This window comes from Delphinapterus leucas, chromosome 2 (assembly GCF_059928025.1).
Source record: "Delphinapterus leucas isolate spDelLeu-1000000601 "Yukka" chromosome 2, BTC_Dleu_Yukka2, whole genome shotgun sequence".
In the NCBI taxonomy this organism is placed as follows: Eukaryota; Metazoa; Chordata; class Mammalia; order Artiodactyla; family Monodontidae; genus Delphinapterus; species Delphinapterus leucas.
The window spans coordinates 66328011-66352272 of record NC_143130.1 but is presented as its reverse complement, the minus strand read 5'-3'; the positions used below and the strand labels follow the sequence as shown (position 1 = coordinate 66352272).

At 47.1% G+C, this 24262-nt stretch overlaps 1 protein-coding gene across 2 annotated transcripts in view; it reads right to left on the bottom strand.

The window, feature by feature from the left end:
- Positions 1 to 23587, bottom strand: part of CELF6 (CUGBP Elav-like family member 6) — a 43665-nt gene extending 20078 nt beyond the window's left edge. For both annotated transcript variants that reach the window (XM_089904201.1, XM_089904210.1), the window contains exons 1-3: positions 23232 to 23587; positions 19411 to 19493; positions 10351 to 10399 (exon numbers count right to left, since the gene is read on the bottom strand). In XM_089904201.1, coding sequence (XP_089760327.1) covers positions 10351 to 10399; positions 19411 to 19493; positions 23232 to 23493 — 394 coding nt within the window. In that variant the 5' untranslated portion in view covers positions 23494 to 23587. The remainder of the gene's footprint in view (positions 1 to 10350; positions 10400 to 19410; positions 19494 to 23231) is intronic.
- Between the last annotated feature and the right edge of the window lie 675 nt (positions 23588 to 24262).

Here is a 24262-nt window from a genome sequence, read left to right as displayed (position 1 = left end):
TTGGGGTACCAACCATCAGACACATCCTAAAATTACCAGTCCACCTTTCCATCCAAATATCAACCCAGGAGATCCTATTGATGGCAGCATTTGATGCTCTGACATGCTCAGTGATGACTGCAGCATAAGGATCCAAGGAAGACTAGGAAATGAGTGAAGGAAATATCCAGGGGAAACAAAGTCTCCTGATCAGATCTGATGAGTATCAAGTAGGGCTTTTTTTTTTTTTTTTTTTTGTGGTATGCGGGCCTCTCACTGTTGTGGCCTTTCCCGTTGCGGAGCACAGGCTCCAGACGCGCAGGCTCGGCGGCCATGGCTCACGGGCCCAGCCGCTCCGCGGCATGTGGGATCTTCCCGGACCGGGGCACGAACCTGCGTCCCCTGCATCGGCAGGCGGACTCTCAACCACTGCGCCACCAGGGAAGCCCAAGTATGGCTTTAATTCCAAAAGAAAACTATTAGAACTAAGAAACAAATTCAGCAAAGTTCTCCTATTAAAAAAATCAACAGGAACTTCCCTGGTGGCGCAGTGGTTAAGAATCCGCCTGCCAATGCAGGGGACATGGGTTCAAGCCTTGGCCCGGGAAGATTCCATGTGCCTCAGAGCAACTAAGCCTGTGTGCCACAGCTACTGAGCTTGCACTCTAGACCTCACGAGCCACAACTGCTGAAGCCCGTGCATGTAGAGCCCATGCTCCTCAACAAGAGAAGCCACCGCAATGAGAAGCCCGCACATCACAACAAAGAGTAGCCCCCACTCGCCGCAACTAGAAAAGCCTGCGTGCAGCAACGAAGACCCAATGCAGCCAAAAATTAAAAATATAAATAAATAAATAAATTTATTTTTTAAAAAAAGAATCTGCCTGCTAATGCAGGGGACATGGGTTCGAGCCCTGGTCTGGGAAGATCCCACATGCCGTGGAGCAGCTAAGCCTGTGTGCCACAACTACTGAGCCTGCACTCTAGAGCCCACGAGCCACAACTACTGAGCCCGCATGCCAGAACTACTGAAGCCTGCGGGCCTAGAGCCGTGCTCCACAGCAAGAGAAGCCACTGTAATGAGAAGCCCGCATACCATAACAAAGAGTAGCCCCCGCTCACTGCAACTAGAGAAAGCCCGCACACAGCAACAGAGACCCAACGCAGCCAAAAATAAATAAATAAATAATTTATTTATTTTTAAAAATCAACAAAAAAATCAGTTGTGTTTCTATAGACTAGCAATGAACAATCTGAAAATGAAATTAAGAAAACTATTTCACTTAGCATCAAAAAGAATAAAATACTTAGGAATAAATTTAAACAAGGCTGCAAAAGACTTGTATCCTGAAAACTACAAAATATTGCTGAAGAAAACTGAAGAAGACGCAAATAAATGGAAGACATCCTATGTTCATGAATTGAAAGACTTAATGTTGTTAGATGTCAGTACTACCCAAAGCAATCTACAGATTTAATGCAATACCTATCAAAATTTCAGTGGCATTTTCTTAAGAAACAGAAAAATCGATCCTAAAATTCATACGGGATCTCAAGAGATCCTGAATAGCCAAATAATCTTGGGGGGGAAAAAGAATTTTGGAGGTCTCAGTCTAACTGATTTCAAAACTTATTACAAAGCTACAGTAATCAAAGTGTGGTACTGGCATAAAGAGAGACATTTAGACCAATGGAGTAGAATAGAAAGGCCAGAAATAAGCCCTCACGTATGTGGTCAATTGATTTTCGACAAGAGTGCCAGTCTTTTAAACAAATGTTGCTAAGAAAGCTGGACATCTACATACAAAAGAATGAAGTTGGACCCTTACATTGTACTGTATACAAAAATTAAATGAAAATGGATCAAATGTAAACATAAATGCTAAAACTATAAAACTCCTAGAAGAAACAGGGGGAAAGCTTCATGACCTTGCATTTGGCAGTGATTCCTTGGATATGACACCAAAAGCACAGGCAACAAAAGTAAGAATAGAAAAAAAAATAAAAATAAAAAATAAAAAATAAAAAAAAAGTAAGAATAGAAATTTTGGACTACATCAAATTTTAAAACTACTGTGCATCAAAGGACACAACCAGAGTGAAAAGGCAACCTACAGAATGGGAGAAAATATTTGCAAACCATATATCTGATAAAAGTTTAATATCCAGAATATATAAAGAACTCCTATGACTCAACAATAAAAATAATTCAATTTTTAAAAATGAGCAAAAGATCTGAATAGATAGTTCTCCAAAGAAGATATACAATGACCAACAAATATATGAAAAGATGTTCAAAATCACTAATAATTAAGAAAGTGCAAATCAGAACTACGAGATATCAACTGACACCCATTAGGATGACTGCTATTTTAAAAAAGTGGGGGGGAAATAAGTGCTGGCAAGGATGTGGAGAAATTATGTATGTATGTGCACTAATGTTGAATGGTACAAGCCGCTATGGAAAACAGTACGGCGGTTCCTCAAAAAATTAAAAATAGAATTACCATATTATCCAGCCATACCAGTTCTGGGTATATATCCAAAAGAATTGAAAGCAGAGTCTCAAAGAGATATTTGTACACTCACGTTCACCTTAGTATTATCCACAATAGTCAAAAGGTAGAAGCAACCTAAATGTCTTATCAACCAATGAATGGATAAACAAAATATGGTATATATGTACAATGGAATATCATTTGGCTTTTAAAAGGAAGGAAAAATCTAAAAAAAAAAATGTTCTGAAGAACCTGGGGTAGGACAGGGATAAAGAGGCAGACGTAGAGAATGGACTTGAGGACACGGGGAGGGGGAAGGGTAAGCTGGGACAAAGTGAGAGAGTGGCATGGACATATATACACTACCAAACGTAAAATAGATAGCTAGTGGGAATACATAGCACAGGGAGATCAGCTCGGTGCTTTGTGACGACCTAGAGGGGTGGGATAGGGAGGGTGGGAGGGAGACACAAGAGGGAGGAGATATGGGGATATATGTATATGTATAGCTGATTCACTTTGTTATAAAGCAGAAACTAACACACCATTGTAAAGCAATTATACTCCAGTAAAGACGTTAAAAAAAAAAAAAAAAAAGGAAGGAGATTCTGACACATGCTGCAACATGGATGAAACTTGAGGACATTATGCTAAGTGATATAAGCCAGTCACAAAAAGACGGTTGCCAGGGGCTGGAGGGAGGGAGAAATGGAGAGTTATTGGTTAATGGGTACAGACTTTGAGTTTTGTAAGATGAAAAAGTTCTGGAGGTTGCACAGCAATGTGAGTATTGCTAACAGTATTGAACTGTGCTCTTAAAAATGGTAAAGATAGTAAAGATGATGTTATGTCTGTTTTACCCCAATTAAAAAAAAAATACAGTGAAGGAGGAGGCCTGAAAAATAGGGACTTAGATTAAGAAAGAACAGAGACTCCACTGTTCCTTCATCCTGATCCAGGAGAGCCAGGAGGTGTGTAAGAAAGGTAGACCAAGCCTGGGCTTTCAGGTTCCCTTAAGAGAGAAGATCTCAGCCTCCGGAGACGCATTTTTCTTTTGTGGGCTATACACTTGTACCTGAAGGGCTTGTCGGAGGTTCAGCCACAGCCATGGCCTAAAAGTGTTACAACAATTAGCTTTGGGTGATCCACTCTGAGTCAAACTGAAGGAAAGCACCACTCTTTTCCTTCGAAGGTAGAATGCATTTCAGGAAGTGAAACATTAACTTGACATTACCAGGTCTTATGCAGTACTGTGAGCCTTATCCAGTCAGGTTTTAGTTGGAAGAATACTTTTTAGAATTAAATCAGTGTGAGGATCAAAGACAGATATGAGTGTCAACTGACTAATAGAACAGTTGTTGCTAAGATCCGTGTCTGATTTAGGCCAGAGAATATGTCCCAGTATTAAGAAATTCTGAAAATTCTAGCTCAAAATTTAACTTTAACTTAAAGTCTGGTTGTTAAACACTGAATAGAATAGAATCCTAGAAAAAAAAATTGGAAAAGATGGCTTACTTAGTTAGATAGTAATATATGTTTATTACTCAAAATCCAGGCTGATATTTAAACAAACCCTTGCAAATTCAGGCAGAAATTAAACAATTATAGAATGGTTATAGGAGGGTTGATGTGATGACAGATAATTGGCTTTTGAGTTAAACCAAATGTGAAGATTAAAAAACAGAGGCATTACCTCAGAGAAAGTTTTACATTTTAAAGTAAAAAAAAAAAAAACCCTTAAAGTGAAAAGATTGCATGGATTTATTACTTAAACTATTTCTGTACCGTAGGCATCTTGGATCTGTAAATATTTGCTAAGTAAAAAATACAGCCAAGTTGGGGAAAGAGCAATCACAATTGTGACTTATGAATTTATTGATTTTATGTTATAAAATTTGAAAGATAGGAAAGAAAATACAGGAGTTCAGTGATTTTGAAGATTTTGCCTTAGAAGTAAAAGATACATTCCCTATATGATTGGTACTTACAGTTCAACTTATTTTTAGTGTTTCCATAGTAGAGATAATCTAAGTTAGGAAAAATCAACCACAGTCTCCATGCTGAAGAGCAGATAAAATAGATCTATTTAGTTACCATTGTCTGAGGGATTTAGGGATCCCTAGCTCTGGCCTCATGTAATTTGAGGTTAATTTAACATTTTGAAATACATGAACTTTGAATTTTCATTCAGGCAAACATTTTAATGTTCACATTCAATTAAACACAAATGCTGAGGGAAAAGTTTTTGGCACTATGTATATTTAATTAGAAATGGGTGCCATGGGCTTCCCTGGTGGCGCAGTGGTTAAGGATCCACCTGCCAATGCAGGGGACATGGGTTCAAGCCACGTGCCACGTGCCACGGAGCAGCTAAGCCCGTGAGCCACAACTACTGAAGCCCGCGTGTCTAGAGCCCGTGGTCTGCAACAAGAGAAGCCACCGCAGTGAAAAGCCCGCGCACCGCAACGAAGAGTAGCCCCCACTCACCACAACCAGAGAAAGCCCGCGCACAGCAACAAAGACCCAATGCAGCCAAAAATAAATAAATAAATAAAATAAACAAATTTATATATAAAAAAAGAAATGGGCGCCTTTAGTATATTATGAGATAATTTCACTTTGGAAAATTAGATTAATTTTCCTTTAAGAGTGTACTGTTCAAAGGACTTCCCTTGGTGGTGCGGTGGTTAAGAATTCGCCTGCCAATTCAGGGGACACGGGTTCGAGCCCTGGTCGGGGAAGATAGCACATGCCACGGAGCAACTAAGCCCGTGCGCCACAACTACTGAGCCTGCGCTCTAGAGCCCACATGCCATAACTACTGAGCCCACGTGCCACAACTACTGACGCCTGCGTCCCTAAATCCCACGCTCCGCAACAAGAGAAGCCACCTCAATGAGAAGCCCGTGCACCGCAACGAAGAGTAGCCCCCACTCGCCATGACTAGAGAAAGCCCGTGCTCAGCAACGAAGACACAACACAGCCAAAAATAAAGAAATTTATTGAAAAAATTAAAAAGTGTACTGTTCAATGCCACAGGATGTAAAATATAGGCACAGAGCATGGAGTATATGAACAGTGTGGGACTTGACTGCAGAATTTATGGGAACTGGAATACATTAAACATATGTATAAATATGTATGTATAAACATACACATAGGGCTGGCATACATTAAAAGGCTACTGTAATATAGTCCATGAAGACTTGGATGCACTCTGAGTGCCACCAAGGCTGCAAGGGATGACCATGAAAGAAGAGGGCCCCAGACCTTCTATCGGGCAGATCTTGTGTTGCTATTATTGCATTGTAAGCATTGAATGTGCAAGTGTTACCAGTAACTTCTAAAAGTAATGCAACATACAGTGTGTTTAAAATATAGGTTATTTCGAAGTGCCTATGAGGGGACTCCAAGTCAGACGGGGAAAGTCAGAGATGGCTTTGCCCTCAGAGCCTCTGTTTCCTTATTTGGAAGCTTGGAGGAAATAGCTCTTCCTGCCCTACCTATTCTAGAAGCTTGTGGGGGGGAATCAAGTTCATGAGACTATCTGTGACCTGTAGAGCATGGTTATACAGAGAGTCTTATGATCTTTCAGATTTAGGAGGAGCTGTTTGGTCTCCTCCTAGGAACAAATGGGTGGTTTTAAGAACAATGATGTTGTAGGTAATGTTATAGCGGGAGGAAGACAGGATGTCTCTGTACCTTTCCAAGGTGTTATGAAAAATATTTTTATAAATTTGCTTTAAACATTTTTTTTTCAATGAAAACAATTTTACTTCTATTCAGGCTCTCCCCTACTGTGCTAACACTTTGATTTCTACAACATTGGCTGGAAGTGAAAATAAAACAGACCTATAATAGAAGTTATAAGAAAATAAAATATAGGTCATTTCAACCACAAACCTCATGTCTAGTGATTAAAAATAAGAGTAATACTACTCTGTTGCATTGGCATGAAAATTCAAGAGATAGAATGTAAAGTAACTATTTTTGTCAAAAAGCTCATGCATGTGTACATAATATAATACTCCTGTATGGCAGATGGGAAAGAAAATGGCAGTCTTTGGACCGAAGAAGCAAACCTGATAGGTTTAGTTAGGCTGTCACAATGCTGGCCCACTTTTAAAAATTGAATTAGTTGCCAACATTTAATATAATTTAATATAATTAAAACAGAAACTTTCATTATGTCATGACAGTCTCACCCATTTAGGGTTCCTTACCTGGCTCCTATAGCATTTGAGTTAGTGATCCCTGTTTTATGGGAAGAAAAATCTAATAATCCCTTCCAGAAAAAAAATGGCAAAATTTTGGAAGATTACGTTTGCCTTGATACCCCCTTGATTATGTCTGCATTGATACCAGTATTTTTGTCAGATGTAAAAATCATTATTAATCAACTGTAAACAAAGGATTTAATTTCAGGAATAATTTTAAAATATGCAAGCTCAAAGGCTTAACTGTATCAGGGCAGGTGTGACCATTAACTCTGAAGGTTTATAGAATGTTTGGGATAACAGAGATAAGACTTGGATGAGACAAGCTGTCCTACATTGGTGTCAAATGTTACATTTCAAAACCAAATTCAATACCATTTTAAAAGTTGAGTTTCTAAAGCATTAATTTGTGTTACAATTCAGCAGAGAGCTGAACTCACTTTTTTTTTTTTTTTTTTTTGCTGTACACGGGCCTCTCACTGTTGTGGCCTCTCCCATTGCGGAGCACAGGCTCCAGACGCGCAGGCTCAGCGGCCATGGCTCACGGGCCCAGCCGCTCCGTGGCATGTGGGATCTTCCCGGACCGGGTCACGAACCCGTGTCCCCTGCATCGGCAGGCGGACTCTCAACCACTGCGCCACCAGGGAAGCCCTGAACTCACTTTTGAAGAGATATATAATAGCATTGAAGAGAAGAAACACCTTTTGATTAGTCTCTAACACAGATCAGTTGGTAGTAAAATACTTGTAAATTGTAAAGACCCAACTGTTTTGCAAGACTTAGTACATATGCCTCCTGTCTCCCAAATGTGTATCAGGGAACATTTGGTGATTTTGAGTGGGAACACGAAAGAATTGAGAGATCTGGTCATCCAAAACTGCAAGAAGGGTTATCCACAGATGCCTTTGGAGTATATGCTCTTTAAAAGCCATCACTTAAGCAATGTAAAGCAATTATACTCCAATAAAGATGTTAAGAAAGAAAAAAGCCATCACTTGTCAAGAAATAGCTATGTTATACATAACTACTAAAATTATGACTTCTACTGCCCGGCAGACCTCTTTTCAGCTAGATTTTCTTTTCCTGCTCTCTTGAGCTGCTCGGAATCTGAACAGGTGTAGAGGTGAAATGCCATATGTACAGAATATGTCAATGATGTTACACCTGAAAAACCTGTACAAAAACGGGGAGGCAAATGATAAAACTCATGCTGATGCCACTGCTGGGAGCCCAGATGACCAAGACATCTGGACTACTCTAAGCAGAAGCATAATCAACGTGGAGGCCTCCTTTGGGCAGTGGCCCTCACCCTGGCAAGAGGTGTTGGACTCCAAGCAGCAAGTGTGCCCCCAGCATCCTGGATTTAGTTCCTGAACCAGACTCCAAGTTGCATTATGTTCTTCTGAGCTCTGTACATGCTCTTCCCTCCACCTGAAATACTTGCTCCCTTGCTCCTCCTTTTTCTATTTGACTACTTCTTGTTCATCCTTGAGATCTCAGCTTAAATATTACCACCTCTGGGAGCCCACCTTGACCTCCCAGACTAAGGTGCCCCATGTTTTCCCCAATGCTTTTCAATCCCCCAGGACTTGAAAAGCATTGATCACACTGGATGATAGCTTTGTTTTACTGTTTATATCCCCTTATAGCTCCAGAGCTCCATGAGGCCAGGTGCCAGGTCTGCCTTGCATTCCTAATGTGGAGTAAGTTGCTCAAAAGATATTGGTTGGATGGCTGAACAAACTACAGCCCAATCTGTCTGCTTCTTAGCTCACTCAAGTACTCTCAGGTGACCTCTCAGCTGTCTAGTGTTCGTGGGCAGGGCTGAGAAGTTGGCCAACATTGGCCCTGATGCCTAACAGTTTCCCAAGAAGCAGAAATTCTTGGGACAAGTGAACCAGAGGTTTGGTATGCATCCTGGAACTTCTCAAAAACCAGTCTGGAAAGAATGAGATGGAAAAGGAGGATTTGTGTTTGGAGGAGAGGGAGGAAGCTTGGAAATATCTCCTTAAGACAAAGTGGGATGATAACATCTTGACCAGAAGTGGAGAATCAAAGAGACCAAAATCAGAAAATCTAAAAGGAGGAAGAATGGATTTCTTGGAGGGAAAAACTCCACAATGGAGCTATGAAGCTACTAGAGTCCCTTGTAGGTGTGGACACTGAGCCTGAAGTCTGAGAGGATGTGCAGAATTACTAGGAGTCAATAAATGTCTGTCAATTGGGTTCCATTCTCTCCCTGATCTTGGGCAGCTTCTTTTACCTAATAAAAAGCCATGGCTGACCTCCCTAAGGTGGGGAGAAAGTCTTTTTTTTTTTAACATCTTTATTGGGGTATAATTGCTTTACAATGGTGTGTTAGTTTCTGCTTTATAACAAAGTGAATCAGTTATACATATACATATGTCCCCATATCTCTTCCCTCTTGCGTCTCCCTCAGGAGAAAGTCTTATTTAAGAGGGAGTCCGCAAATGTCAGGGAGGGCTCCAGGCAGATTTCTTGGAATGATTTAACACCCAAGGGCAAGAAAGACACCAAGAACTGACACCAGAAGCTAGTATTGCTTTTCCAGTATGGAAGCTGGCCAGAACTCAGCTGGTTGTCAAAAAGCACAGGCTCGGATGGACCTAGAGTCTGTCATACAGAGTGAAGTAAGTCAGAAAGAGAAAAATAAATACCGTATGCTAACGCATATATATGGAATCTAAAAAAATTGTACTGATGAACCTAGTGGCAGGGCAGGAATAAAGACGCAGACATAGAGAATTGACTGAGGACATGGGGAGGGGGAAGGGTAAGCTGGGACAAAGTGAGAGAGGGGCATGGACTTATATACACTACCAAATGTAAAACAGATAGCTAGTGGGAAGCAGCCGCATAGCACAGGGAGATCAGCTCGGTGCTTTGTGACCACCTAGAGGGGTGGGATAGGGAGGATGGGAGGGAGACGCAAGAGGGAGGGGATATGGGGATATAGGTATACATATAACTGATTCACTTTGTTGTACAGCAGAAACTGACACAACATTGTAAAGCAATTATACTCTAATAAAGATTAAAAAAAAAAAAGCACAGGCTCTCAAACCCTCCTGTTCTTAAGGAGCATTAGTCTTTCTGCATTAGGAAACAGTGCAGCTAAAAAAAAAAAACTTTTGAAGACTTTCCATGGTCCTCAGCATAGAGTTCAGTTCCTTAATATGGCCTACAAAATCTGTCTTACGAGCCTCATCTTTTTCCCAAGGCAACTGAAATGAAGGAATGAATGGCTCCAACCCAGACTGGACTGAGTTCTCTGTAATCAGAAGATCTGGAAAAGGAGAATAACTCTAACCTGGTTCTTCAAACAAACCTGGAAGTTCCACCTGTTAAAACAGGAATGAACTCTCTCCAGGGGCAAGGTGGCAAGAACTCCCTTCCTCTATGTCCAGCCTCTATCTCCTGCCTCTTCTGGGTCTGGGGATGCTGGGACCCCATCCCTCTTTAGTCTGACCTGGGATGGCTGAGCTGTCTGGTGCTAAATAATCTGGTCCCTCCCTAGTTGCCCCCCTTACCCAGGGAGGCTCTAGTAATAAACCCTAGGTAGGCCTGACTCCAGAAGTGGGCCCACCATCCCCGACATGGATGATACCCTGAGATTCGGCAGGCAGGCAAGTTACCTCCTCGGCCCTCACTGGCAGCCGGCTTCACTTGGATGGGACGATTCATCTGAAAGACATCGGACCAACACACCCAGTCAGCGTGACTGCCTGGCCCTGCCCCGGCTTCTCCACCCCTGGACTCCTCAGGATCTAATCCCTCACCCCTTTGAACTCTACACCCCACCACTCTCACACAGGGATTATAGATTTTCTCCAAGATTCATCCCTTAAAGGCAGGAATTTAGAAGGTGCTGAAGCCTGAAGGATTAGGCGATAGGAAGCTCAGGGGCAAGCAGAGGAGGGACCGTGGAGGTCAAAAAGATTCTCCTGCCTTGGCTCTGTGTAGGGACCATGTGCGGCCTGTCCCTCTGGCTCCTGGACTTCCTTAAAGGCTTTGGGTGCGAGGAATTGGGTAGGAGGGCAGATGTGTGTTCTGTGTCTAAAACTGAGAATATACTTCTATGTGTCACTTAGATTAAATAATCTGGGAATCAGATTTAGGGCCATCTACCCCCAACTCTGCCATTTAATGGTTGTATGACTTCGAGTAAGCCATCCTCTCTCAGATTCAACTTGTCAAATGAGAAAAACCTTCCCCAAGCTTCTATGTCACCATAGTTTCTACCCTCACCCTCTCAGTCCCCTCCCTGGGACCCCTTCCCCTGAGGATGCTGGAGTTCTCCAGGGCACCATCCTTGGCCCTACTCATCCCACTCTTCCCTTTTTTCCTGGCTAATCTCATCCAAACCGACAGCCTCAGCTCCTGTCCCCACAGTGATGACTCAGAGCTCTGCGTCTCCAGCCTTTACCTCCCTCCTGAGCTTCAGACCCATGTGCCCAGCTTCTTGCCGGACACCCCGCCTAGAAAGTCCACTGGCACCTTCCACTCAACACACCCAAACCAGAGCTCATCTTTTTGCCCAAACCTGATCCAGTCATCCAGGCTATAAACCTGGAAAGCAGCTTGACTCCTCCCTCCATACCCTCCCCCACCAACCAATTTCACCTTCTAATTCAGGGGTTCCCTGATCAGGGGTAGATAAGAATCACCTGGGAACCATATCAGACTCTTAAGTTGGGGGATTGTATAATTTGTAAACGCTCCTAGGTGATTTCCATATATACCCCACCCACTCCCATCCCCCAACCACCCTGAGAGAATTCACGATTGAATCCCCATCTCACCTTCCTCTCATGGGTGTTGTGGGGATCACATGACATAATGGGGACGCAAAAGGTCTTTGTAAACAGCCAAGAGCTGGATGCGTAGGACGTGAGGAATTATTGTTGGGGGGCAGACAGCTGAGTGCCGGAAGGAAAGAAGAGCAGCCTTCCTGTTCATGGAGGAAGGGGTACTGATGGCCATCTGGCCTGAGAAGGTGATGATCTGACCCCCTCCCCTCAGGAAATGCAATGCTTCTGCACCAATCAGGGGCCACTCCATCCCCTACCAGTGTGCTCGTTGCCGAGACAACAGGCAGCTTCCTGTTACCATAGCCACAAGTGCTATCGAGTAACCATAGTAACGCCCTGGCAGTCACAGTTGAGCAATTTCCTTTGGATCAAATTTGGGGGAGGGGTGGGGGGAGGGCTTAAAAAAAAAAGGAAAGGAAAGGAAAACAGGCCAAGCCTGAACCAGAGCAATCCCCCTCCCACCCAGGGCTCAGGTTCTTACGCGCTCTTACACACCCACCCGCTGGTGGTGGAGCACCTGCAGTGTACCAGGCTGTGGGTGAGGGCTGAGACACCGACAGGACTCGGGCTGCAGTCTAGAGGGGTGACAGATCAATCCAAGGAGATCAGGGCGAGCTGGACAGGTCTGGATGGCCTGCACCAGGGACCAGGAGGACAGGACCCGTCCCTGGGCATGGCCACCTGTGACTGTGGAGGAGAGACCAAGAGACAGAGCCGGGCTTCCCTGGTGGCGCAGTGGTTGAGACTGTGCCTGCTGATGCAGGGGACACGGATTCGTGCCCAGGTCCGGGAAGATCCCACATGCCGCCAAGCGGCTGGGCCCGCGATCCATGGCCGCTGAGGCTGCGCGTCCGGAGCCTGTGCTCCGCAACGGGAGAGGCCACAACAGTGAGAGGCCCACGTACAGCAAAAAAAAAAAAAAAAAAAAAAAGAGACAGAGCCATGGAGAGCAGAGACACAGGGAGAGATGAAGAGACATAGGAAGACAGAAATGATGAGAGAATAAGACAGACCTACACAGGGCAAGGAAAGAGAGAAATACTGGGGGAGGTGGGAAGGAAATGAGGGGATAAGGGGTCAGGAAGGGGGGGTGCAGGAAAGGTAGGGAGGAGTGTGGCAGAAGGGTAGAAGCCTGGGGTGGGGGGCAGTGAGGGTGAGCAAGACCATCCTTATTTTATTAGTTCTTAAATAGATCCTACGAATTTCTCACTGGAGCCTAGAGTGACGAGCGCATGTAACAGCAGTGGTTTCCGTGGCGGCTGCCTCCCCGGCTGGGTTTCTGGGGAGGTGGAGCTCATCGGTGCTCTGGAGGATGTCCCTTTTCCCCCTCCCCCTCTCCACCACTGTTTGATGGAGAGTGGGCATTAGGTGGTACATAAATGTCCCACGTGGACCTGGCAGAGTCCAGGTCTCGGAGGCTGGGCACCTAGACTTTCCACCACTCGGGCATGTTGCCAGTATGTCCAGAACTCTGTGAAGAGCCCTGGGCTGGGCCCTTCAGGGGAGACAGCGATGACCCTAGGACCCTGTCCTCAAAGGCGTATAAGAGGGGAAGATAATGCCACCATTTCCAGAGAGCCCACTATGTGCCAGGCCCTTCCTGGGGCACTTTACATACATTGTCTCTAAATTCCTTCCAACCACTCTGCAAGATAGTGCCATTGTTCCCATAGTATAGATGAGAAAGCTGAGGCTGAGGGGGGTTAAATCACTTGTCCAAGATCACACGGTGGGTAAGTGGTTGAGCTGGGATTTGCCTCCAGGTCTGCCTGACACTGAAGTCCATGATTTTTGCATTGTGTCACTCAGCTCCATTCTTAAGACATGAACACAAATAACGAGGCACAGAGGGACCAGGACCTTGGGAGGCGTGCAAGGTAAAGTGCTGTGGGAGAGGCTGACTCCAGCTGGAGAGGCTGGCTCAGGGAAAGTTTCATGGGGGAGGCAGGGTTTGAGCTGGGTCTTGCAGCACTGGGGTCATTTGGGCCATGTGGAGATCGTGGGAGAGGTGGGGCTGGAGGCTGAACACTCCAGGTGTCTGGGGTACGGAGAGGGAGATGCAAGTCTGAAGGAGCAAGGGTTTTCTGGTGGGCACCTGACACCGAGGGAGCTAGGGTAGTACAGATTGCTGCCAAGTCCGATAGACGTGGGTTTAAATCCTGGCTCCATCACTGACAACTTCCTTAAGGTCTCTGAGCCTCAGTATCCACACTAGTAAAAGGGCACTCAGGATCCCACCTTGAAGGGGTGTGGTGAAAATGACAAAGGCAAGATCTTAGTAGGTGCACCAGATGTAATAAATTTTTCGTTTGTTTGTTTTTGTTTGTGTGGGTTTTAAATGGAAGGATATGGAATTGAAGGGTAGGCAGGGGCCAGATCAGGGCAGGTTGTGAAAACCATGACAAGGAACTTTGACTTTGTTGTATTTCAAAGGCAATAGGGATCCAGGGAAGGATATTAAGTGGGGGAGGGATCTGTCTTATGAAGGATCCCATGAGCTGTCATTATGCAGAGAAGGGATTGGAAAGGGAAAGATTAGAGGCAGGAGGATCAGTGATACAAGTGAGGGTGAGGGTGACCTGGACTAGGGCAGAAGGAAATGGACAGATTCAGGGGATGTTCAGGAAGAATGAACTGGACTAAAGTTCTATTGGATGTGGGGACTGAGGGAGAGGAGGGAATTTTGGCTGACTCTCAAGCTTATGGTTTAGGTGTTGGGGAAGTTGGTAATTTGGGAGTTAGGAGGTGCAGGGGAAGTCCTCAGGGGAGGAGCCCAAGATGGTGATGACAGAGTTGAGAAGAGTAATGGTCCCCAGGCTCTGGGCCTTCAGTCTCCACTGGGAAGTGGTTAGGGAGGACACCCGGTTTTTAGGTATGTTCTGTGTGGCTAAAGGAGAAAGAGAGCTGCCCACATGAGCTACCTGGGCAACCCTACCCTGCCTCGTTCCTGCCATAGCCAGGGGAGGGATGTGGAAGCGGGGTCAAGTAATCACTGTTCCCCTTTGAAGAAAAGAGGGCATTGCTTCCTTGGCCAAGAACTTGTCATGGGACCTCACGGGAGCTGTTGCCCTTGGCTGAGCACCTATTCCCCTGAGACTTTCCCAAGTCCAGGCACATTTCTGCTTCAGGGCCCAGCCCTGGAGGGGAAATCAAGGGAGAGTATGTCAGAAAGAGGAGAGGACAACCTACTCCAAGCAGTGGAGTGGAGAAGGTCAGGGGCAGGACAGACACGTACGGGGTCCTAGGCCTTCTGCCCCTGTAAGCAGCAGGGAAGGCAAGATCTTACCCTTTCTCTCTGCTTGACTTGCCAAAAATTCCTGCCTTTGGGGTCCACATTGCCCTCTTCACACTCTTCTGTCCTGATCACAGCTCTTCCCTCCACTCAGCACTCATGCCCTCAGCCCCTTCCCCTCACCATGGGAAGAATGCTTATTGGAACCTCCCCAAAGAAGGGACTACTGATGGGTCTAAGAGAGGTGTCATGGGTGCAAGAAAGAGTGGAGCAGATAAAAAGGAAACCACCATTTTCAGTACTTTGTTCTACCTCACCCCCTTCCTCTAATTCAACCCACTGCCAAGTCCCATTCGTTCTAGAATCTATATGGATTTCCTAAATAGTTCTCAAGTCCATCCTCTCCTCTCCGTTCCTACCCTAACCCCAGCTCTAGGCCAGTATCATCACTCACATGCCCTCAGCAAGTGTTTCCAGAGGGTCATCTGCCTCCAGCATTGCATCCTCTCCACCCCAGCATTCACGCTGTAGCCAAAGTGATCTTTCAGTACCAGTCCCTCACTCTTCCCTGCTCAAAATCCACCCACAGTTCCCCATTGCAAGCTGCCCAGTAAAACCCGAGATCCTAAGACTGGGAGCCAAAACCTGTTAGTCCTGCCTCCCGTGCTGCCCAACATGCATGATACTCTCCATTCACTTGGAGCCTTAGACATCTTTCTGGGCACTTTCCCTGACTGTCCCCAGAATTCCAGAAGACACTTTTGTCTTTTAGGTTTCTAGGCCTTCAAACATGATGAAGTATGATCATGATTCAGCTCAGACAGCGTCTCGCCTGTGAAGCATCTCCTCCTTCTCCACCTCTGATGCTTCTTCTACGTGCCCAGAGGTTAAACCCCACTGAGGTGCAACAAGTTATTTCTGGGCTGGAAGCTCCTTGAGGGCAAAGGCGCCAGCTCATGCACTGGGCAGCTGCTAGCACATACAGTGCCTTTGTGTGAGTTACAAAGAGGCAACCCTGTGGGCAAATTAGGAAAAATGTGACCCTTCCTCTGGGCTTACACAGTCCTGTGATAATGTGCATGGCTTGGTCAATAGAGCATGGCTGGATTTCAGGCCCTGTTTGCCTTTTCCACTCAAGCTGTTTTGTGCAGGGCACAACCTGCAAAAGCAAATGTACTCAGTTATGTCTGTCTCCTTCATGGTGTTTGAAGGGATGGATGCCCAGGGGAAAGGAGAACATGAACATGGAGGGAGACAAGTGCGGGGGCAGGAGGGAACCTTCTGAATCCCAGAAGGTGGGGCTGAGGTTGGGCCTCACTTTCTTCAGGTGGATTCTGGAGCCTAAAGTGAGGCTGAAAGAAGTAACTCTAGCTTCATGGGGAAGAAGCTGTAGAAGATGGGACAGACCACTGAGGTTTGAAGGAAGTCCTGAGTTGGGAGTCAAGCTTTGATAGGTGACAGAAATTAGCAGGGAGCTCGTGGAGGGGGGCCGAGGGGAGGTCCCAGTCCAGCAGATAACATGAAATTTCTCCTAGCGGTTCAGGCTTTCTCTTTAGGTTTGACACAGCCTTTCCTAGTCCCACAGCGACAGTCCTGCCTGCCTCCAGTCAGAGTCCAGATTGAAGTGTTGTCCCTGCTTCTCCAGCAGATGGCAGGTGTGCCCAGGACCCAGTGCCTACAGAGAGCTGGGCACCCACCTCTCCATGCTGGTGGGCCTGAGGCCAGGTGACTAAAGCTACTGCTGCCCCTGGCAGGCCCAGAGGAAAGATTGATGACTCGGCCATTGCTGGGGCTGGCCAACAGGGCCATCGATTTTCATTTAGGAGAATAATTAAATATTAATTTTCACTTTGTTAAGCTGAGGAGGGTGAATAAGCCAATCCTGGCAGTACAAGAGGAAGTCAGGCCATGTTGGAAGCCTGTAGATGAAAGGGTGAGAGGGGGCAGATGTACCCAGTCACCATCCCCTCCAGAACTTTAGACCCCTATCTGCCACCAGCTTGGCTCAGGTAACAGTGCAGTGGTTAAGTGAATGAGTTCTGGAGCCAGACTACTTGCATTCAAAGCCCACATCTTCCCATTAGTAGCTACATGACCTTGGGCAAGTCACTTGTTTTCTATGACTCAGTTTCCTCACCTGTAAAATGGGAATGCCAATAACAATACCTTCTTCATAGAGGATTAAATGAATTTGAACCTGTAAAGTGCTAGGAACACTGTCTGGTATCAATATATGTTAGTTATTATTATTTCTCTTTTTTCTCCCAGAAATTGTCCCAGTAGTATAGGGCTTCACTGTCCTTATCTCAGGTGCCCTCAGCCTCATAGAGTACCCCAGGTACCCCATCTCTTGTGGAGCCCTGTGGCTGGTTGAGGAGGGGATTTTTTTTTTTTTTTTTAACATTTATTGGCTGCATCAGGTCTTAGTTGGCGGCACACGGGATCTTTCGTTGCAGTGCACAGGCTCTTTGTTCTGGTGCACGGGCTTCTCTCTAGCTGTGGCGTGCAGCTTAGTTGCCCCGCGGCATGTGGGATCTTAGTTCCCCGACCAGGGATTGAACTGGCATCCCCTGCATTGCAAGACGGATTCTTTACCACTGGACCACCAGGGAAGTCCCTAAGGTGGGGATTTGTTCTCCCAAAGTTCATATTAATTTTTTCAGTGCCTTTCATTTGCTTTCAGGATAAAGTCCAAACCCCTCAGCCTGGAGTTCAAAGTTTCCTCTTCAGCCACTGCCCTCTGTGGATCTTCTTTCTAGTCTGGCCCCTGCTCACATGAGGGCCCCCTCCTCTACACTCCCAGCCTCATTTCACACCCATCTGTTCCTCTTGTCTCTGCACCTCTACCATGATGTTTCCCACGTGGAGTGTTACTGTTCGTATCATTGACTCAATTCTAGTGACAGAAGTCATTTACTCCCAAGGTTGGATGAGTAATGACTTCTACTATTACTCCTAGTAATGCTGCTGTTACTACTACTACTACTACTACTACCACCAGCTAACCTGTATTGAGTACTGATTGTCTGCCAAGATCTGTGTTAAGCACTTTACATGACTTAGTTCATTTAATTATGATAACAACCCTACAAGTTCAATTTCACAGATGAGGAAGCTTAGGCTTAGAGAGGTAAAGACTTGCTCAAGGTCATAGAGTCAGTGAGTGGTGGGGCCTGGATCGACACCCAGGTCTGTCTGACTCCAGAGCCTGCATACAGAGGATTGGCGAGGGTGATAAGTTAGTGTTAACTTGACACTGAGTCTTCAAGAGCGAGGCTCAAGTTCCTTCAATTACAAGGATTGGTTCTAGGATCTGACACCCCGATAACAGCCTGATCGGCTCTAAGTAAAGCCTGCGTTATTGCTGGAGAGCTCCAATGCAGAGAAATGACTTCTTTACACGGAGCTGAAATTAGCGCATCTGCTCTTTATACCCCACTGCTCTGTGAGGCCACCCATAGGAAACCAAATCCCTCTTCAGGATGTGAAAGCGGTTACCCGCCCCAACAGTAATATGTATCAAGATCTTACTCTGTGCCAGGCACTTGCTAAGCCTCAGTGAATCCTCACAATAGCCCAGAGAGCTAAGTGTTAGTATAACCTACTCCTTATAGATGAGGAAATTTTCTAGTAATGTATCTGAAGACACAGAAGTGGTAAATGGCAGAGCTGGGATTCAAATCCAGTCTGTGAGTCTCAAAAAACTAGTATTCTTAATTATTATGTTATGATGCCTCCCTATTGCAGCCCCCACTAAACCCTATTTTCTCCAGCTAAATATCCCCAATTCTTCAAATTATCATTCCATGATATATTTTATGTTCCCATCCCATCCTAGTATCTTTATGGTAGGCTAATGACCCTCTTAAATCTGACGCCTGGAAGTGGATATGTGTCCCATGTTTGGCCTGCCTGGGACATTTGAATAGCATTCTTGTTCTAGACATATCACTCCTTGGACAAGAAAGAATGAGGCTGTGTAGTATGACTTGCTCTTGGTGAACCCACACTAGTTCCTAACAATCACCACTTTCTTCCTTCCACAGTAGGTCCCACTTTGCCTTTTGTCCAGTGATTAGCCATTAGCCAAGGCCATATCAAGTGCCACTGATACACAGTAGCCTAGCTGCCTGTGGAATCAGATCTCTCTTAACTTTAGCTACGTGTTTGGGGTGTGGAGGGAAAGCAATCTTGGTGAGTCAAGACACCCCAAAAAACATTACAGGAAGAGGACCAGAGGGAAGTGCCATCAAGGACCCTAGAACTGGAGGAAGTGGGATTCCAGACCAGCAGAGCCTCTCCTCCATGTATCTGCATATATGCTCACACCAGTGACAAATGACACCTAAAAATCATGATCTTAGCCAACATGGACAAACTCTAGCATAGCTCACAACAGTAATGCCTTCCCTAATTATGGGCATGGTACACTTAGCCCAAGAGTCTTGAGCCCGTTTCTTTGGACCAGAAGACTGAACATAACACATAACCTGTAGCTGTTAAGGGTACAGGTAAGTCCTCTCCTGGAAAGATGACTCTTCTTCTAGTTCCTGGTCCCAGCCCAGCCCCTATATGCTGCTTTGCCATGCACATAGGGCCTATGTCCCCAGCCTGAGGTGATTCCCCCCACCCACCAACCCTGGTGGACTTACCCCTGGCAGGGTCTTCTGCTCGTGCAGTGCACTCTGGGCCTTGAGAGCAGAGTCCCGGGCGCAGTAGGTGAGGAAGGCACAGCCTGGGGAGGAAGAGGCTGGCTCAGGGGGTTTCCTGAAACCCCCAGATACTCTTCCTGGAAAGACCCCATTAAGTTGACAAACTCAAAGCCACTCTCCTTTAAACAAGGACACTACTTCTGAGAAGGCTTCTCTGCCTCCCACCTTCTCTGAAGGGAGGGGCTTCGTGTGCCTGTGTCCCAGGCTCTGGCTCCTTCTCAATTGCTCGTGGCCTCTTGCCTACGGAACATGTGTACCCACACCCAGTCACATGCTAATACAATCCCACATCTCCCCTCCCCACTCCAGCCGTAAATCCTGTTAGGGTTAGACCTCCCTAAGCAGCTTTGCCTTCAGCTTTAACCCCAGCCTCCCCTTTCCTTTTTGGATTCATACTCCCAAAGTCTCTCAGAATCAGCCTCAATTCCTTCCCAACTCAGTTTCAGATGGGAGGAGACAGAAGAGGAGGAGAAAGGTTGGGACCCCAGGACCCCAGAACTCCTTGCTAACACCTCCTCCTAGTTTGAGTCTGAGGAAGGGATAATTTTGAGGCTTGGAAGATGGGACTGGTTTAAGGGTGTCCTATGGGTAGGAGCTTCTAGGGACTTCCAATCCTATCCAAGGAACTTGATCTGTCAGCTCTCCCAGGACTTCAAGATAGGGCCTCTTAAATAGTTATTGTGCCCCAAATTTGACTTCTCTAAAAGAACCAGTAGATACAGGGGAGAGAAGGAGTCGGGGTTGAGCCAAAGGATCAGTCCTACCCTCTTTTTGTCCAGCCTCAGAACCTGTAGCCTGCTAAGAAGCACAGGGCCAAGATTTCTTCCTTTCCAAAAGTCATTGAGCACTCACTCATTCAGAAAAGATTTATTGAATACTTATTATGGTGGGACATTTTGAGGGCTTGAAGGTAAAATGGCAACAAGACAGATACATTTCCTGCCTTAAGGGGGATCATGTAAAGGATCATGAGGGGGATGTATCTAACTCCACAAGGTTGAGGAATGTCTCAAAGAACACACTGAATTCTCAATAACAAACGGGTGTTAATGAGGTAACAAAAAGTGTGGCGATTATTTCAAGCAGAGAGAATAGTACATATGATGACTGAGTGAAGAATTCAGTGTGTTGGGGAAATGGATGGAAGGCTAGTATGGTTGGAGATTGGTAACTTAGGGGCAGAGTGGCCAGTGGGGTGTGCAGGGATCAGCTCATCTATAACCTCAGTCTGGATTTTGAACTTTTTCCTAAGAACAGTGGAGAGCCACTAAAGGGTTGTGACATTAGGTCTGTGTTTTCAAAAACAGCCTTCTGAGTGTAGGAAGGAGAAAGACTGAAGGAAGAGAAAGTGGATGTGGGAAGCCATTAGGAGTGTGGTGCAGTTTTCCACTTAGACTTCAGCAGACTTCAAAGGCAAATGGGAACATTTTCTCCAATGTCTCCTATGTGGTTGCCCTCTTAAGGTGGGCGGATATCTGCCATTCATTGGGTTAAAGTGACCTTAGAGAACTCCTGGGACAAACTCTTATCATATCAATAGGGAAACTGAAGCCCAGAGAGTATACAAGTGGCAGGATAGGGTTTGGAATCTCCAAACTCCTAGGCTGAGCTTGTTTTAAAAGCACTGTGGCTGCCCCCCGTGGTACTCAGCCATCAAAAAGAAAACGAGTCACTCTGGCTTTTGGACATCACTGTTGCTGGGGAGAAGGTGGAGAATATGTTGACTTGGAGACCCTCCTCAGTGATCTTGCAAGGCAACCCTGCCTTCAAGAGCTGTGGGTTGGTTTGGGGATAAATCACCAAACACCTGATTCCACTTACATCTCTGTTCCATCTACTGCCACCAAGCCATATTAGCTGATGTCAGAACTGGGCAGGGCTGGGGGCCTCTCAGAAAGGCTCGAGGGCCTAGTTGCTGCCTAAAGGAGCCCTGTGTGACTACCTGGGAAAGGGAGTGGAAGAATGAGGGATAAAAAGACAGAGAAGCATGGCTTGAAGGACAGATGAATGAAAAAAAACAGGAAGAATTAGAACTAAGTGTAGAGAGAAAGAGAGAAAGGATGAGGGAACAGTTCAGAGACTCCGATGGTGTTTGAGTGAGAATTAAAGGTATTCTATACACTTCCCTTACTGTACAGATGGCTCAGAAAGATTAGCTTGTACTTTCATACTGAAATAAATGTCTAGAAAATAAGAAAATAAATTGCTATGGATGGATGTACAGCTGGGCAGCTGGACTGTGTTAGAAGGAATCTGGATGGTATGGTCTTGTCATTTCATGCCCCTCTAAAAATGACCCCACCCAGGAGGGTGGAAGATGCACTGCTTCATAGCTGCTCCCAAATCTTCTATGGGCATTTTCCTGGAGTCTCTATGTTAGTGTGCCTAGGAACTCTCCAAAGCCTCTGAGTTGAAAAGGTGGCAGCCTGTTTCCAGCTCTTAGCCCTTAGGAAAGTACATTTAACTGTTACCCAGGACCCACCACTTCTCTCCTGGAAAGATCACGGAGGATAGTTGGGGACCCTCCCCCACTCCCCAAACCTGAAACTGCAGCATGGTGAAGGTGGGGAGAGAAAAAGGTGTTTCTTCTCAAATAATTTCCTTCCCCTGCCCATGTATGAATGTGTCTCTGGCTCTCTTACTCCAGCCCAGCCTGGACAGACTTTTCTGCATGTAAACAAGCCTCCTCCCTATTCCTACAGGAGGAAAGGGGTGTGGCTGGATAGGACCTGGTGCGTCTCTCTCTAGCAAGGGCAGGGAGAAGACCCCTTTCTACCTCTTCAACCTGACCCACCCTGAGGCTCTGGTCCACAGGCTCTGGTCCAGGACCACCCTGTAAGGGAGGGAAAGCAGGAGGCCATAAAGAGGATTGGGAAGGGACAAATATGTGTCACAGGAGTGGGAAGATTAGAGGGTAAAAGAAGTGTAGGTTCAGCTGAGAAGAAGCCTGAGATGAGGGGGCACAAGGTGGCTGGAGTTCCCAGCTGAGATCAGAGTTCTGGACTCAAATCAGAAAAGGAAGACAGTGGTGGGATTCTGGATGGGAGTAGGAGAGATTGGGGCTATTGTTAAGCATGAAGGCGGAATTTGGTGCTGAGAGCCTCCTGGGAGGGGAATTGGATTTTGTGACTTAGACAGGCATGGGTTCTGAAGAAGCGGAGAGTTTGTGTCTGTGAGATTTTAGGTTGGCAGTGTGAATCAAAAGAAGGTTCTGGGGGTTGACTGGTCTTAGATGCCAGAATGAGGGGTGCAAGCCCAAAATGTGTGTGAAGGTGGTTAGGCCTGAGTGGGGTGGCCCCAGATGGGGGTGGAGGGATGGTGGTTCAGGAATGATTGGGTCCAGGGTTTGGGAGATTGAAGGTGTCAGAGACCTAGAAGGTGGAATAAGTTTCCAAATTCCAGGATTTGAGATGTCTGATGGGAGAGATAGAGGGAAGTCCAGCTGAAAGGCGAGGAGTGTTGCGATGTGAGACGTGAAGGGAAGGGAGTTGGAGGTTAGAGTGGAGTACATGTCGGGACCAGAGTGATGATCAGAGGGAGGATGTCAGAGAGAAAATTCTGGGTTGGGGGTTCTGTGATCTGGGAAGAAGACTGGGCTGAAGTGGGCTGGTATTAGACTGGTGTTGGACTGGCTCTAGATAGGGCTAGGGTTGGGGCTGGGGTTGAGGCTGGGATTTGGGCTGGGCCGCACTCTAATCGGAATGGGGCTGGGCAGGGCTGGGCAGGGCTGGGCTGGGCTGGGCTGGGCTGACCCCGCGCACCTTTGTGGAGGCCGGTGAGCCGGTCCTTCAGCACCGTCAGCTCGTAGATGCGGCCGAACTCCTCGAACAGCGGCTTGAGGTCCTGCTCGTCCAAGCCCCTCGGGATCTGCCCCACGAAGAGCTTGATGGCGTCGTGGTCCTTCATGGGCACGGCAGGACCCGGGTTTAGCCCGCTCATACCGACGCCGCTGTCCGCGGTGCTGAAACCCAGGCGCGGGCCGGGGCCGGCGGGCGGCGCAGACCCTCCGGGCGCCGCGGCCATATCCCCGCCCGGTCCGCCCTCCCGCCGGTCCCGCCGGTCCCGCCTGTCCCGCCGTCCCCTCCCTGGACCGGTGGCGAGGGCCAGGGGGGGAGGGGGCGGGACACGGGCAGCGAGGGCGGGGGGCTGCACCGGGGGCGGCGTCCGGATGGAGGGGCGTAGAAAGGGTGGGGCGGGCTGGAAAAGGGCGGGGCAGGGGGCGGGGCAGGCCCGGGCCGAAGCGGCGGGATGCTGGGGTCTAGCTTCAGGTCCCCGCGCCTCGCTCTCTGGGCTCCCGCCCGAGCTCTCCCGGAACTGAGCCCCGAGCCCCAGCCCCCGTGTTTGATGACGTAAGGCAGCTGGCCGCCGGGTCTACGCAAATAATTTGCATAATGAGGAAGCAGCGGCCAATCAGAGATGGAGTTGACCGGGCTCGGCCGGGGGCGGGCGGGGCGGCAGGGCTCTCGCGCTCCTGCTCGCCATGGCAACCGGACCCTCGGTTACCCTGTGTGTGTCGAGTGTGTGCAGGCGTGGCCGTGGATCGCGCGTGTGCGCCTTGGACCGCGTGAGGGGAAGTAGCTTCGTCATGCGTGGTGATGTCTGCGGGAGTCAGAGCTAACCCCCTCCTCACACACCGGCACACACAAGCACACACACCTCCAATCACTGGAGCGTTTCCTGCGGGGGCGGATGGGGATTCCTCTTCTCCATTCCCACTACCAAAGCCAGTTCCTCGGAGCCGATCCCACCCCGCCCTATCACACAACTCTCCCTTCGGTGTTTTCAACCACTT